General features: G+C 30.4%; 1 protein-coding gene across 3 annotated transcripts in view; it reads right to left on the minus strand.

Annotated features, from left to right (window-relative positions):
* Positions 1 to 15732, minus strand: part of ci (cubitus interruptus) — a 150952-nt gene that overhangs the window by 3343 nt on the left and 131877 nt on the right. For all 3 annotated transcript variants that reach the window (XM_067045976.1, XM_067045973.1, XM_067045979.1), the window contains 13 exons: positions 10748 to 10890; positions 7718 to 7825; positions 7450 to 7632; positions 7101 to 7261; positions 6344 to 6532; positions 6101 to 6250; positions 5852 to 6016; positions 4276 to 4515; positions 3938 to 4090; positions 3272 to 3407; positions 3019 to 3185; positions 1117 to 1212; positions 770 to 1003 (listed from right to left, as the gene is read on the minus strand). In XM_067045976.1, coding sequence (XP_066902077.1) covers positions 770 to 1003; positions 1117 to 1212; positions 3019 to 3185; positions 3272 to 3407; positions 3938 to 4090; positions 4276 to 4515; positions 5852 to 6016; positions 6101 to 6250; positions 6344 to 6532; positions 7101 to 7261; positions 7450 to 7632; positions 7718 to 7825; positions 10748 to 10890 — 2125 coding nt within the window. The remainder of the gene's footprint in view (positions 1 to 769; positions 1004 to 1116; positions 1213 to 3018; positions 3186 to 3271; positions 3408 to 3937; positions 4091 to 4275; positions 4516 to 5851; positions 6017 to 6100; positions 6251 to 6343; positions 6533 to 7100; positions 7262 to 7449; positions 7633 to 7717; positions 7826 to 10747; positions 10891 to 15732) is intronic.

The raw sequence follows: 15732 nt of genomic DNA on the forward strand, positions 1-15732 counted from the left end.
AAAAAATGTTATTTTTAAATATAACTTATGAGTTATAATCCTACAACTAAGTTCTGAAGGGTTATTATTTGTTAAAACTTTATTATATTTCTTTTCAGAAAATCCATTTATATCATTTATTCACTTCTTTATTCTTTATATCATCCAAACAATGTTTTGGGCTCCTCTGCCCATAATCAAGTTCTAGAAATAAAGATATTTATAATCAACAGTTTTACAATTAAACATACAGTTACAATCAACAAAGTTTATATTACACCTTTATCAAAAATTATTTACATACAAAAATTCCAAATTTAAATACATATACTTTCACTTCACTAATTTATAAACTATTTACACATCTTAAATGTTTCTTGTGATAAAGCCAAAATTTCTAAGTTACTGCTCTTATTTTTTTCCCCTTACCATATTATTAATTTGAGGGCACAAGAAATTTTGGCTTAATCTCAAGAAAATATTGAGATGTATAAATTATAAATTAGTGAAGTGAAATTATATATATTTAAATATTGAATTCTTGTGTGAAAATGTTTAAAATTTTTTGATAAAGGTGCAATATAAACTTTGTTGCTTGTAACTGTAAGTTAATTGTAAAACTGTTGATTATAAACATCTTTATTTGTAGAACTGGATAATGGGTAGAGAAGCCTGAAACGTTCAGGTATGATAAAGAAGTGGATAAAGGGTGTAAATGGATTCTTGAAAAGAACTATAATAATATTATTTTTAGTTAATATAATTTTAATCATGAAATAGTTTTAAGTACCTGATTCAAGTACATGACCATGTCGTCGGGTAGGACCAGTTTGCTTTCTATGAGTTCTCCCTCTCCGACTTCGTCAAGAACAACTTCTTGATTAGGATGATTCGGCTCTGGAAGAGGATTCATTGCAGGAAGCGTTGACCTCGGTCTCGGTGGTGGTGATGTCACATTTGTACCCTGGCACGGTTCTGACATTCTTCTTGATTCGCCGTTATCATCCCAAACAGGGTTTTGGTGCTAGAAATTATTTTCAATAATTAGCATACTGGTATATTATGATAATGAATATATATATTACTGTAGTTTAAATTTAATTATGATTATATATGGATATAAATCATTGTAATTACCTGCACAACAAGATTAGTGCTCAGTTGACTTGATCTCCTTGAGGAACCGACTGATATGGGATCGTACAAAGATCCATTGCTAGGTCTATGAGACACCTACATTAAAGATAAAGATTTTTTAATTAATTATAGATATAAATAAATAATAATAAAAAAGATATATTAAAAATATTTTTAATGAAAACATAAATATCTCATGATCCTTATCTCTCAACTTTGTTTATTTTTCTCTGAAGTTTTATGGCCCCAGGCCATTAAAGGAGACACTTTAAATATTCATATTATTTACTTAAAATTCACTCTATACATAACAATATATTTGTACTATTTAGAATTTAAGCACTATAATTTTTTGATAAGAGAGTTCTAATCTGATGAAGGTAGGTTTTGTGGTAACAGTGTGTATTGTTTATACAAGAAAATTGTTAAAAATTTTCAATTGATGCAATCATCATATTGAATCCTCTATGGACAGCTTAACCAGTGTGAGGGCGAAGTCTATAAAGCCCTCTCCAGCTCTGTCGGTCTTCCAAAAGTCGCCTTTTATCATTCCATTGAAGTCCTTTTCTTTGGAAGGTCATCTTTTTACTTCATTCTCAGTTGGCCTTTTTCTTGCTTACACTCTACTTTGGCACAATAGGCTTCATTAGCAATTTTTTGGCTTGGCACCATTCTCAGATGGTGTCCAAACCATCTCAGGCAATTTTCATTAATTATTTCATTGGCCAGTACTTGGTATGTACTCAATTTCTTCTTGTTTGATCATTCGGGAAATTTCATTTTTGACGCTTGCATTCTGGTTTAAAGATTTTTGGTTGCCATGCACAATTCTAAAGAGAACATCAGAATGGGGAGAAATGTTGACCTGAATACGGCCACTTTTATTTTCTGTTCGACCTTTCACTGTTTAAGAGAACTGCTTCAACATCCTTCCCACTACGGCAATTCACTGCGTCACCTCCAAATCAATGAAGCTGATTTTATTAAGGTGCAATCCCAGGTATTTAAAGTTTTCCACCTGTTTGAGAACCTTGTCTTCAACCCTGATGAAATGCATAATTCTCCTTGGTTTCTTCCCAACTCTCATTACTTTCGTTTTCGTAGTGTTTATGACCATATTGATCTTCAGCAATTCTTCTATTAATCTGTTGACGTACTGAAGGTTTCTGTCATCCTTTGAGAAAATTACAATGCCATCAGCGAATGCAAGTAGTGAAAGGCTCACTGGTCTTAGCATAACCTAGGTGGAACTTCCTCATTTTCTCCTTAGCCCTCCCCCTCCTGAATAGCTGAGTCCATAACTAAAATGAACAAGAGAAGACTGAGACTGCAACCCTGCTTGATTCCTATCATGGTTTCAATTTCTTGGTAAGTACTGTCAGCAAATCTTACCTTGTTTTTCTTGTACAAAATTTCAACTGCCAGGATATGACCTTGATCTATTCCTTTTTCTCTTAAGGCCTCTAAGATATCCACCTTCTTTACTCAATCAAAGGCTTTTGTAAAGTCAACAAAGCACGCGGACTGTTCTTTCTCTTTTTTCGAGAACCTGCCTCATGGTAATTTAAGGTCCTGGGTGCTTATTCATGCAATAATAATATAAATATTTGTAGAAAAATTTTAAAAGATACAGTGTGATATTAATTAATAAATATATTTATTTTTAAAGATAATAAATAGACTTGGTATGTTAGTAGAAATATAATGTACAAAATAATGTGAATATTTTAGGTGTCTCCTTGGATTGGCTGAGGGCTAAAACATCACAGTAAAATAAACAAAGTTGAGAGATAAGGATCATAAGATATTTGTGTTTTAATTTATGTAATCCACTTAAAAAAATATATAATATACCTATGAACAAATAATTTTAATTTTTATAATTAAATTTTATTATTGTACCTGACTACTCCTTCGGCTCGATTCAATATCACTCTTCATGCTTCCGTAATAGGTACTGACGGTCGAATTAGAATCTCTTCTTATTTCAGTGTTGATGCCTCCTCCCATTTTCAAGTCTGTTATCCTCTTGTTAATATCCGTCAGACCACCAATAATCCTCCTGTTTCCTACATTAATGAAAAACACAACATTAATAGTATACAATTTTATTAACTGTACTCAAATTTTAAAAAGTACAGAAAAATTAATTTACCATGCATCGCAGGAAGAGGAGGAAGCGCTGGGGATGGTTTGCTATGCAGTTTAGCCCTGAGGTTATTGTGCCTGGCAACCTGAGGAGGAGGTGCAAGCCCGACTACAGCTTGTAAGGCAGCGGGAAGATCGTAAAGCTGCAAGAGAGAACATTTATTTAGTTCAAAGTTCTTTTATTTCAAACACCCTTGACATTAAATGCCAAGGACTGATTATTTAGTACTACTAATGAATTGAAATAATTAATAAAAATAAATTATTTAATATAGAGAAGTTAAAACATAATATTGGTAATAAAGTTATTAACAAAGTATCTTATATCCAATAGATAAGAAAATGCACTTTTTCTAAACAAAACCACAAAAACTATGTGATTATTAGCTTAGTGTTGAAATTAATGAGTTTATGACACTGTATGATACTAATGGCTATTTTCCCTTCCCATTAGATAAATTTACATTGGAATAGAACAATTTCAATTCACAAGAACAATTAGGTTTTAAAAGATTCCAACTTATCTGTTTTTCTAATCTGATTGTTTTTCTAATAAAATTCATAGTCCGACTAAACTAACTCACTACTGAGGTTTGTTGAATTAAGATTTAAATATGTGATTTTTTTTATATTAGAAATAATGATAATAAGAAAAATATATAATGGAACGTACATCCATGTCTTGTGCATCCTCAGCCCAGTTTTCATCCAAGCCTTGTTGGTTGCCTGCACTAATATTGCTATCACTGATTGGATCATCGCAGAAAGCATAAGAGTTGGGTACAACTGAAAGAGGGCTCCCTTGATGACCTGGTGAATTGGTTTCCTAAAAAAGAAAATTATTTTTTAATTATTGAAAATAAGTGAAACTTAACATTTTTCTAAGTAGGTATAAATTAAATCAGTTAAATTTCTTTGTAATAATAGTAATATTATTACATGATAGAAAAAAAATTATACAAGAATGTTTATTTTCAATTAGAAAATTAAATTATGAAAGAGGACACTCACCTCTGATTTGATACTTGGACTGGAAACGCTTGCAGTCTTCGTACTGAGTGGTTCATCACTCCTAGAAGGAGAGACTCCGCCTCCACCATCTTCTGACCCTCCGTCTCCACTCCCTCCAATCCCTTTGTGTTTCTTATTGGCAAAGAATTCGGGACCATGAACAGTCTTGACATGCTTCCTCAGAGAGCTTGGGTCAGTATACCTCTTGGTACAACCAGGTGCTTTGCAAACATACGGTTTCTGAAATTAAATTAAAAAAAATTAATCATTTTAGCTAGATTTAGACTAAGCCACATTAAAACTATTTGAAACCTTCTCATACTATATAAACAATATCATCTGTAAATTATTATATTTGGTCAACTAATATTATTACAATTCTTCCATATCAGTTAAAAATTGTATAATGTTTACTTACTTGAGTCAATATGTTCCAAATGTAGCTTGAAACAAATAATTTATGTACAACTTTGTTTATCACACCGTTAAAAGTTAAACATGATTTATGAGATTATAATATTTATAGTTAAGAAATAGTACTCAAATTTAAAATATAAATTTTACTTTAAATTTGTTATGATTTTAATAAATAATTTTTTGGTGGGAACAGGTAGCTCAGTAGTAAGGCACTGTGCTACTAACTTCAAAAACCCGGGTTCAAATCCGGCAGTGGCAGATAATTATTTTCGGTTTGACTGTGGCCGTGAGTCAGTCCTATGGGTTTGGCAGCCCTCCGGAGTCTGGATAGCCTCATAAAGTGGGTAACAAAATCACCTTCTGGCATAATCGTTGGTCTAGTAACAGTACTTGCTTACAAAGTATTGCAGTCCTGACCCTTCATGGGTTGTAGAGGTTACAGAGTTAGTTGTTTTTTTTTTTAAAGTAAAAATAATTTAATTAAAAAAATTACTACAAAATGAACCCTTCCTTTTTAAGTGAGGGAATGTTACTGCGTATCTTCATAAACATATTGGTGAATTATTAATGGATTGCCTCTAAATAACCAGGCAATTTCTAATCATTTGTGACTTATAAATAAAAACTAATTAATTAATAGTACATTGATGATTTATCACTTTGCTTTATATTGTGATAGACACCTGTATATTTCCGAAGTTCCTATTCCTTCTGAATTTTTATCATTCTTCTCAACATTCCTACAATTATTTATTCTATTCTGGACTCTATTAAGCATTTATTATTATTACTTTCTTTATTAATTAATATTTCCATTCCTTCATTATTATTAGTAATGTACATTTCTATAATATTTATTTATATTTAATAATACTAGCTATCTATATTTCATTAATTTTGTAAGAAGTTATGTACACAATTTTTAAGAGCCCTTCCATATTTTTAATTTTTGTGTATATTATTAACCAGCAGCAATTTCCACAATACTTTTTTTAATAAGTAACCATTTTGAAAAAAATATTTTATTTTATTTAAAATATTTTCAAGTAATAATGAGAAAATGATCAGAACCGAATGATATATGTTGCCATATGGTGTGAGATAATTATATATATTTTCGGAGCTATTCCTTAAGGAAATATTACTTTATTCAACTAACCTCATTCGAATGTGTTCTGTTTTGATGCTTTGCCCTATCAGAAGCATTGCTGAAAGCCTTGCTGCACCCTGGGTATTCACATGTGTATGGTTTTTCTCCCGTATGAGACCGTAAGTGAGTTTTCAAATTTTCCAATCTAGAGTATGCTTTTCGACAGCCTTCAAACTGTATAAAAGAGAAAATTTAATATTACAAAAAAAAAAAAAATTTGATATTTTTTATCAAAAAAACCTAGAGGAAACAACTTACGGTACACTTGTGAGGCTTTTCTCCAGTGTGCCTCCTCATATGCACAACAAGCATGTATTGGGCCTTAAACGGCTTTTCATCTCTTGAGCAATCCTCCCATTGACAAACAAATGACTTCTTATTTGCATTTATATGATCGTTGTTTATATGCTGAAACAATTTGAAACACAATTTTATAACCCACCCTATTACTATTTAATAATTAAATATACATTTTCTTATTATTTTATAGTTCAGACATACATTTACAAGATTCCTTTGAGTTGGAAATTGTAGACCACAATGCTTCCAATGGCAGTCAGTCGCAACAAAATCTCCTGGTTCAGACTTCATAAGCCTACTTTCTTCTTCAGTCATCGTTCTCTCTGCCTTTGAAGACTTTTTGTTAGTTCCTTCAGCTTCATTGTTTGTTACTTTTACTTCAATCTTCTCCTGGAATCATATTAAAACATTAAATAATGAAGTAACATTAATTAAAAGAAAAAAGGAATAAGTAAAAATGATTTTTTTTTATTAATGCCGGACAAGAAGTATGCCTTAGAATCAAAATAAGAATAAAACTAACTTTTAAAGAAATATAGTTTCTTTAAACACACTTTAACAATTCAATGAACAACTGATTGCTTTGTAGTATAATGTTGTATATTGCTCGCATTGAGCTTCTTACAAATAAAGCATCTGAAAGATCTATAAACATGAGTTTTCAAGAGTTGCTTCAGGTAAAGCCATGTTATATTCTGCATAGATTTTTTTTTTATGAGTACAGGAAGTGTCCTTAAATGAGAGTTGGTAAATGGTATTATAAGAAAATAGATTTGGTGTAAGATAGATAGATATTCAGATGTGAGATATCAATATATCAACAAGAGCAATCAAATAGAATACCATAGCATGCAACGTTCAGTAGGTAATTAATCTCACATTGATGCCACTGTGACTATCTAAAAGAAGTAGCTTAATAGATTCTAGTTTGAATACTTTTTAAAAATTCAAAATTTACCTCAGCTTTTGTTGCTTCAGGCTGCAATGGCTGGAAAGTGCCTGGAGGTTGAGGAGTCAGCGGTGGAAGCAAACCGTTAGACCTGAGGAAATGGGCCTGTATTTGTTGAAGGTGAGGACCCATACCAGGATGGTGCATGCTTAACGCTGGGCTCAGGGTACCTGAAATAATTTTAGCTTATTATTTCACATTGTTCCATACGTATAATTCTATTTGAGAAACATTGACTGAAAAGTTACTGATCTTGACAAATATAACATATTTTAAAATTCAAATATTTATTCTGAACTGAATTGAAAGAAATATTTCTAACTTCATTTAAAATTAATTCATAATATATGAAGCTTACCTGCCGAAAGATGGCCATAAGAACCACTTGCTGCACTCGAACTTCTAGAAGCATTGACGATTGAGACAAGCGAGTTTGGTGAAAACCTTATCATTGAGTTGAGATCTAGATCAGAGTAGGGTGAAGCTGAAAGAGCTCTTTTTCTCGACTGGCGAGGTGGGCGAGGGCTGGCCAATCGACTGCCTAATTAGTGAGTTAAAAGTTATTAATTAAATGAAAAAAATAAAAAATTAATAATTTCTGTAATTATATTGTTTTAAAATCTTACTATCGAGTGGAAACGGTAGTTCAGAACTGGTTAGAGTGGAAGGTGGCTGTTGAAGATCCGTCAAGGTACAACCTCTTGGTGCGAGGTATTCTCCAGACAGGCCTAACCCTGTAAGAGAAAAAATAAAAGAATAAATTATAATACATTTCTTAATAAGGAAAGTAGTAAGGAAAATAAATGGAATAATAATTATAATAAAAAAAACTCAATAAATCTAATATTGAAAATATTGCAATATTCCTCATGTTAAACTTTTAAGCATAAGGATTTTTTTTTTAAATGTTACTCAATGAATCTTGAATAAGCAGAATAATTTTAATAACACTCAGATAATTATTAATCAGCTATAACTGAATCATAAACTAGAATAATGTTGTATGTTATAATTTTTCATATTGGATATTGAAACACGTTATTCCAGCCCATGCATGATTCAAGATGACGAACATATTTTTCGAGTTATTAAACAAGAACGAAACAAACATTTATGAAAAAATATGGTAGATTTATTGAGTTTTAAGGCCTTAAAAAAAAAAAAAACCTTTCTAAATAGTAAAAATTACTATTATTATTATATAAAATTACAAAAATAATACTTCTGTAGCTGAAATTACAATAAACTTGAGTTCCTTCATTAAGGGCTCATTCATGTTATGAACAAAGAGTAGATATCTGGTAGCAACAATGGACCCACATCACTCCACCATATCCTTCTTGTACTAAGCTATTGTCTCATTTCCTGAGGCATATAATACATATCTCGAGAATAAAAAAAAAAAAAAAAACTGAAGTAACAACACTTAGAGATTTAACTATACCGTGATGTATAAATACATATATTCCAAAATGTATAAATATATATGTGTATCAGAGTGCGGGAATTTCATTGTCATGAAAAATGAATTTTTATTTTTACAAAACATTTTATGATGTTCTGAGATAGATAGGATTACGAGATAGAATATTACTCACAAAAAAAAAAAAAAAAACCTAGTTAAATAAATTTGAGAAAGAAATATGCAAAACTATTTTAATAGCACTCAGTATATGATATTCTTTAATTTTTATTTTTCTACAAAAATATATTTGTTTCAATAACAATATATTATAAAAATGGCTATTTTAAGAGAAAACCACTTATTTTTGATATAATAAAGTAAAAAATAAAATCTGGTTATAATTATTAATTATTAAAAAAACTTTTAAATTTGTAATTTAATGAAAAGTTATTTTTTCTTGATAAATATTTTATATAAAATGGAAAAGACATTTTTAAAATCAGCTTTTGATACACTTACCCATTGCATCAAAGCATTGTGGGCTTAGTACATGTTAAATAATAAACTAATTTAAAAAAAATTATAATTCAATATTTTAATTTATGTAATGTTGATTAATTGATCGAGTGACTATTAACAGGATAAATAACTACTGACTAAACAATTAATTTAGTAGAAATAATTTAGACAGTAAAATAGTTTTTGATTTCTTTATTTTTGATACAGATAAACATTATAATTTTTGATTGTTTATAGAATAACTCCCTGAACATTACTATTTTTGTTGTAATTTTTTAATTAAATTTTGTAACTTCAATATCAAGGTTTGATTAAGTAAATTACTTTAAAGTACTGTTTAAAAATGTCTCTAAAGTTGAAATTTTTGTAAGAAACTTATAGTTCAAACCTCTGCTCAGAGATTTGTCCTTGAACTGAACTAAAATAAAAATTGAATGATAACATAAAAAAAAAAAAAAAATAATAATAATACAAGTATTTAAAAACAAATGCCTCAGAATTGTTAGTAACTATCCATCTATACTATAGGATCAAAAATGCACTCTAAATTAAATAAAGAAATGGAGAAGGACTACATACATAAACCGACAGATAATTTCTTCCAATCTTACCCCAACTCATTAAACCCTCAAATCACAGAAATAGGAAATTATGCTAAAACTACAACCCATAGATTTAAACACAAAAGAAGAAAAAATTATTAATGTAAACATAAATCAGTGATATGTATTTCATGTTACTCTATGATATATATTTTATTCTATTCAATGTTAGGTATTTTGTTTTAATCCAATAATGTTCTTGTTTTGTTTTTTTATCAAATTATAAAAATGTAAAATAGATTAATTATGTAAAATGTAATTAGTATCAAGAAAATTGTATTGTATAATGAGGTATCCCAAAACAATATGGTAAATATTGTACATTTTATATGTATGCAATAAAAAACCATCTATTAAAAAAAAATGTAAAGAGATGTAGATTAGGTTAGAATGTAATTATTTTTCAATGTTATAAAAATAAAATATAGCTCTATTTTAACTTAGAAGCTAAACCAGCTTTAGTAGAGATAGTGCAGTACCTATGGGGTACATTATGTTAGTTCTAAAAACTGATACTAGATAGTGCAGCTAGTCACTTAGCTTCATTTGAGGAAACGTGCTGCCACATATTTGCCCAACTGTAACAAATCACTCATACGCAATTGTATGGATGGGTTATTTAGATTGGATGGTTCAAGTTGGCCTTAATTTTAATAGAGGGTTCTAAGCAATAATAATGGTCGGTTGTGTGTGTATATGTATACATTTGCATTGTAAATATGAAACAAAAAAAAATTAAAACAAAGGTATTGGTCGACACAAGATCAACCTCTACCTTGTTTGCTTCTCTGGAACACAAGCATGTGTTCTTTTCTTTACTAAACATTCGTAGATATTTGGGATTTGCGGCAAACGTATGGATCCGGCTAAACAAGGGCGGATCCAAGGAGGCACAGAAAGGCACCATAGAAAAGTAAAATAACACTTATTGATTACAGACGAATTAATAGTTGTGGGAGACCCTCCAACTGACTCGGAATATACTTTCATCCAAGGCTTCCTAGATCTATCACTAATCTGAAAAGTACATTTCTGGATCATTCACTACTGGTACGTTCATCTTATTTTATTTTTCTTAAGTTCTAAGTAACTTCTATGTATCTAATGTAAGATATATGATAATTACTCACCATGCAGGGACGTCGTCGGGCTGGTATGGTGGAGGGATGAATAGAGTTCCATGTATGGGTTGAGACGGTATGGTGGGTAGTCTGTGGGGCCTAACCGGCTACGGCTGAGGAGGAGGTTCAGGTCACCTCCTCCAGACCCCAACCTGCAACAGAGGAAAGGAAACAAACGTTAATAATAATATATATTACAAAAAAGGAGTTAATAATTATAAAATTAAAATATATACTTTAAGTAGGAATTCAAATGATTTATAAAGAAAAAAATGTATACTGAAGAGACCAAACATCTGTGTTTTAACTGGCTGATAATGAAATAGACACTTAAAAGTAAACTGTAACTATAAAATAATTACTTAAATACTATTATTCAATGTAATAAATTTATGTAGTGTCAATTAGCTAATCTGAGTAACTATTAAAAGAGTATAAATATAAATGAATCATAATTTAAACATTAATGAATGTATCAAAAATTCACTCCCGTTTATCAAACGGCAAATTGATGCACCAACAAAATTCATGCAATATGAAATTGTAAAAAACATTATTTGCAAGCTACGCCATCCGATAGAAATAAGTACAAAGAAATTGTGGTTGGCATAAACCTTCTCTCCTTCGAAGCAAAAACGATGCCAAAAAGGCAACACCTACGGAGGCTAGATTTAAGTTGAGGTTAATAAGAATGTACCACGTTCCTGGGTCCACCTTTTTGGCTTCACTTTTCCAGCTAGCTTACTCTCTCGATTATATTCCTTCCTCCCAGACTAATGTTACCTTCTGTATTAAAATTATGAGAATTGCATCTGTTGGTATAAAGGTCATCGTCCTTTGGTTCACCAGGGATATTGTACCAATGGACAATTTTTTAAACATTTCAATAATAAAAATCAGAGTTAAAAAAAATCAGTGTGATTTTGGACTAGTTAGACATGCTAAAAAAAAATGGATTTTTAGGCGTGATCTCAAAGATTTTTAAAGGAATCTATAGAATTTTGTTAGTATTAAGTTATGTTTAATTACTCCATGTTCTGGTTAAAAAAAAACAAAAAAAACTATAAATAACACTATTAAAGTTTTCATTTTGGTATTTACCATTTTTATATGACTACTGCAGATGTATGAATGTGAAGTCTGGGGAGAAGTATTCTTTACGAAATGGAAAAAAATACAATATTTTCAAAATAAAGTTCTAAGAATTGCAGTGAACACTATTTGGTTTGTGAGAAATAGCTAATTGCATCGGAAATTACAAATGGAGTCAATAGAGGATTACATAAAAAAAGAAAAAAAGGTTCATGAAGTTTCACTTCCAGTTACCGACAGTTAGAGGAACAGTGACTTATAACTTGAGAAACCCAACTACAACCCGAAGACTGGAGCCCAGGTTGCTGCAGGAAATCCTGTTATAAATTCTATATTTATCAATTCTGTTATTGCCATTAGTTCTATTTTATCTCTTCGTCTTTTTTTTAAATTAACTTCTTTTTTCCCATTCGAGGGCAATTGTTTGTTTCGTTAGGTCTACGAATGTCGTTTTTGTTATCAACTTTACTTTTCTTTCTTATTAAGAATTATTATTTTTTTAATTTATAATGTTGTATATAGTTAGGAGTGTCTTTTGTATGAGACTATACCCCCGCCATAATCAATTGTTAAAAAAAATAAATGTAACCTACATTAATCATGTAAGGTCCACCAGGCCAATCTGATATTAAATAAAAAAATACCATCTTTATTTTTACCTAGTGCCTGGATTGTTTCATTTAAATACAGATTGATAATAGTATTTGATCTTCTAATGTTTTTAACCAATATTGGATATTTTGTCCGCTGGTACAACGGTCTTCCATACTATTAAACAACCGGTATTATATATTAGACAAAATAAACAATTACATAATTGATAAAAATTAAATTAATATTGAACTTGTGTTGAGTCAGCTCCGGATTATTATATTTGAGAAATTTAGCATCAAATATAAGTGTTATGGTAAAGCGCTCCAAATAAGTAATCACCTAACCAGTGTATTCTCCACCCGCTATGCTGGATAAGTTGGTTATCGCCTTCCAGACGACCGGAGTCGCAGAAGAAGAGAATATGATGTCGGGGCCGGGTTTATTGTAGGAACATTTATGGCCATTGTAAAGGGGCCGACAAAGAGAACACCTTTTCACAACTAATTGACACATCCCACTCCCTCTCCTCTTCTTTATTGGACGTCTTCTTATTTTCTTATTGTGCCTCTTGTATCTCTGTCTGTCTCTCTCAAGGCTTCTTTTGTTTTTGTACCAGCTCTCTACTCGGAGATAAACTTTAACAAACAGCCTCAGGGTTTAGGCGTATGTTTTAACTTTAAGCTATATAATAGACAGCATTATCCTGTATACTTCAATATAATCTATATTAACGTATCTGTTTACTATTGCTCCTCCAAAAGTGGCGGGAACAATTACTGCTTGACCAGACTGTAAGTGTATAGGTTAGTTTATAGTATTAAACGCCTTTCAAGAGGGATAATTTTTTTTCTCTTAACGCTTTTCTGCTCAGATTTAAGTTATAATAAACAACATTTGTAGAGTTCTTGTTGGTGCCCATATAAGTGTACATAAAGAAAAAGAAGATGTAAATATAAATGCTAATAATGCTATTATACATGTATATATGTATACAAATAAAGACTATTATTATTATTATTTACTAAGTTTTAATTAATATTACATTTTTTTTTCTTAAACTATTAGTAAGTTTTATCAAATAAATAAAGATCCAGGCCCTACTAATAAATAATTATTAAAACAATAAATTAAGCATTAGTTAATAATTAGAATATTTGAAATTTTACTTTCACTTTATATTAAAAAAAAATATTGGTGTGTCTCGTGATAGCTGTAAAACAAGACTTCAGAATTAAATTCTATGTAGCTGGTGCATTGCATGACAGAAAATAAAATATAAAAGTAATTTATTATTATTATTTTTTTTATTCTATTGAGGTTGGTATCGATGTTTTCGCGATCGAATTAAGAGCTAACATTAGATGTAAAGATATAGAAGGCATTTGTAAATTATTCGACTAACGTGTTAAGCATATAATTAGAAATAATTTTCTGCTTGGTACGAAAAGCAAATGGGACAATTTCATAAACTACTCGCCCTAGCTACAAACGTGTTTCCAACTTATAAAATGCATTAAGATACGACCTCCTCCTAGAGTTACTGAAGAAAAAGACAAGACGATATTATTAGTGGGCGAGATCCCGGTACCTCTGTATTAATAACATTAAGGAATTATCTTCCCGGCTCTACCTCATGATTTATCAGGAAAATAATTCTGTCCCTGCCGCAGGCCTGAGTTAGTGTCCCTCGTAAATCGGCGGGGTGCTTATGAATTAACCATGAATAATAAAATCAGCGTGTCTCGTCGACTCACTTACATAAATAAACAGTCTACAGTTCTCCACTTCTTGTAAAGTTCATCTTCACCTGTCTTCTTCCCATATTCCGTCTTCTTCCCATATTCCGTCTTCTTTTCTACGAGCGGAGACACCTGTCAAAATTATCGTCTACGAGTCCTCAACTAACTACTTAGTTCCAAAGATTAAAAGGAGAAAAAATCCAGTTATTTCAAAGTTAGTAATAAAATAAATTCACAAAATTTATAGTTGTTTAGACGACATTTTGGATTTATAAAAACTATATCTCAAGAACCATAAGACGTGCAGATGTCTGCCAGCATTCAAATTAAACCTAATGTAAAAAACTATAAACCAATTTATAGCACTTATCTTCGTAAAGGTAGCGGTCTTCATATTTGCATGTAAATATGATGCATATGAAATTTTGAACTAACAACTAGAAATCAATATATTTTCGCAAATATCATGAAAACTACTACACCTATGAAGATAAACGTCATAAGCTACTTCTTAGCACATTAAACTAGCTTTAATTTCAGAGCTAATTGACATCTGTACGTTTAATAAATCTTGAGAAATAGTTTTTATAAATCCAAAAATGCTGTCCATACGACAAGAAATCGGTGAATTTATTTTATCGGATATCATGAAAACTATTGCTCCTACGAAGAAAAAATCATATACTACCTTATAGCACATTTAACTATCTTTAATTTGAGCGCTGGTAAACATCTGTACGTCTAATGGTTCCTCAAATATAGTTTTCCCAAAATAAATTAACTAACTACTGATTTTCAGTGTATTTTTTATGAAATGTTGCTTTTTAAAAAACTATATAACGTAAATAGCTCTATTAGGTCTAATATTTTAGCAAATTTACTCTACTTTAAATGATGTTCTCTTAGGGTTTCAAGTGCTGTTGTTTGTCTTAAAGATAAGGAGCTCCAAAAAACAAAAATTAATTTTTTTTAACGCTTTGAAACAGCGACTATTTTTTATTCCCCTTTACCATACTTGAAAGATTCATCAGTATTGACAGTAATGATATACAGTTTTCAAAAAAGTAATAAAAAAAATGGCGTGAAATAACTGATTTTTTTTTCTTCCACCAGGCTCGTGTACTATCTTGTTTTATTTTTTAATCCTTCAGAGTTAAATCATAATAACGGAACTATAGGCTGCCACTTAATTCTAGTAGTAGCTCAATTATATGCGATCGAATCCGATTTATGAGAGGTCGATGGGAGGATTACAGGCAAATTATGATTTAAGTTGTTTAATTTTTATCGGAAGTTGTATGTAATAGAAAGTATGGATGGCAGCGTTCAAGAAGGGACAAAATTAGAAAAAAAACTACTAATTAGAATCAACGTTTCGTCCCACATTGTTTAGCTTCAACAGGGCTAAGAGCAGAATAAAAGTTTTTTTTTTTATAAATTGTATTATACTCTTTCTAATTATATTTTAATTGTTTTAATCATGTTTTACAATATTTGTATCTTGCTATATTTGATATATTTGTATATTGCTATATCGTATCTTACTCTCATTTAGCTCTGTTCATGCCC

The sequence above is a fragment of the Halyomorpha halys genome, unplaced genomic scaffold (assembly GCF_000696795.3).
Source record: "Halyomorpha halys isolate HHAL.00 unplaced genomic scaffold, Hhal_1.1 Scaffold32.1, whole genome shotgun sequence".
NCBI classification, from domain to species: Eukaryota; Metazoa; Arthropoda; class Insecta; order Hemiptera; family Pentatomidae; genus Halyomorpha; species Halyomorpha halys.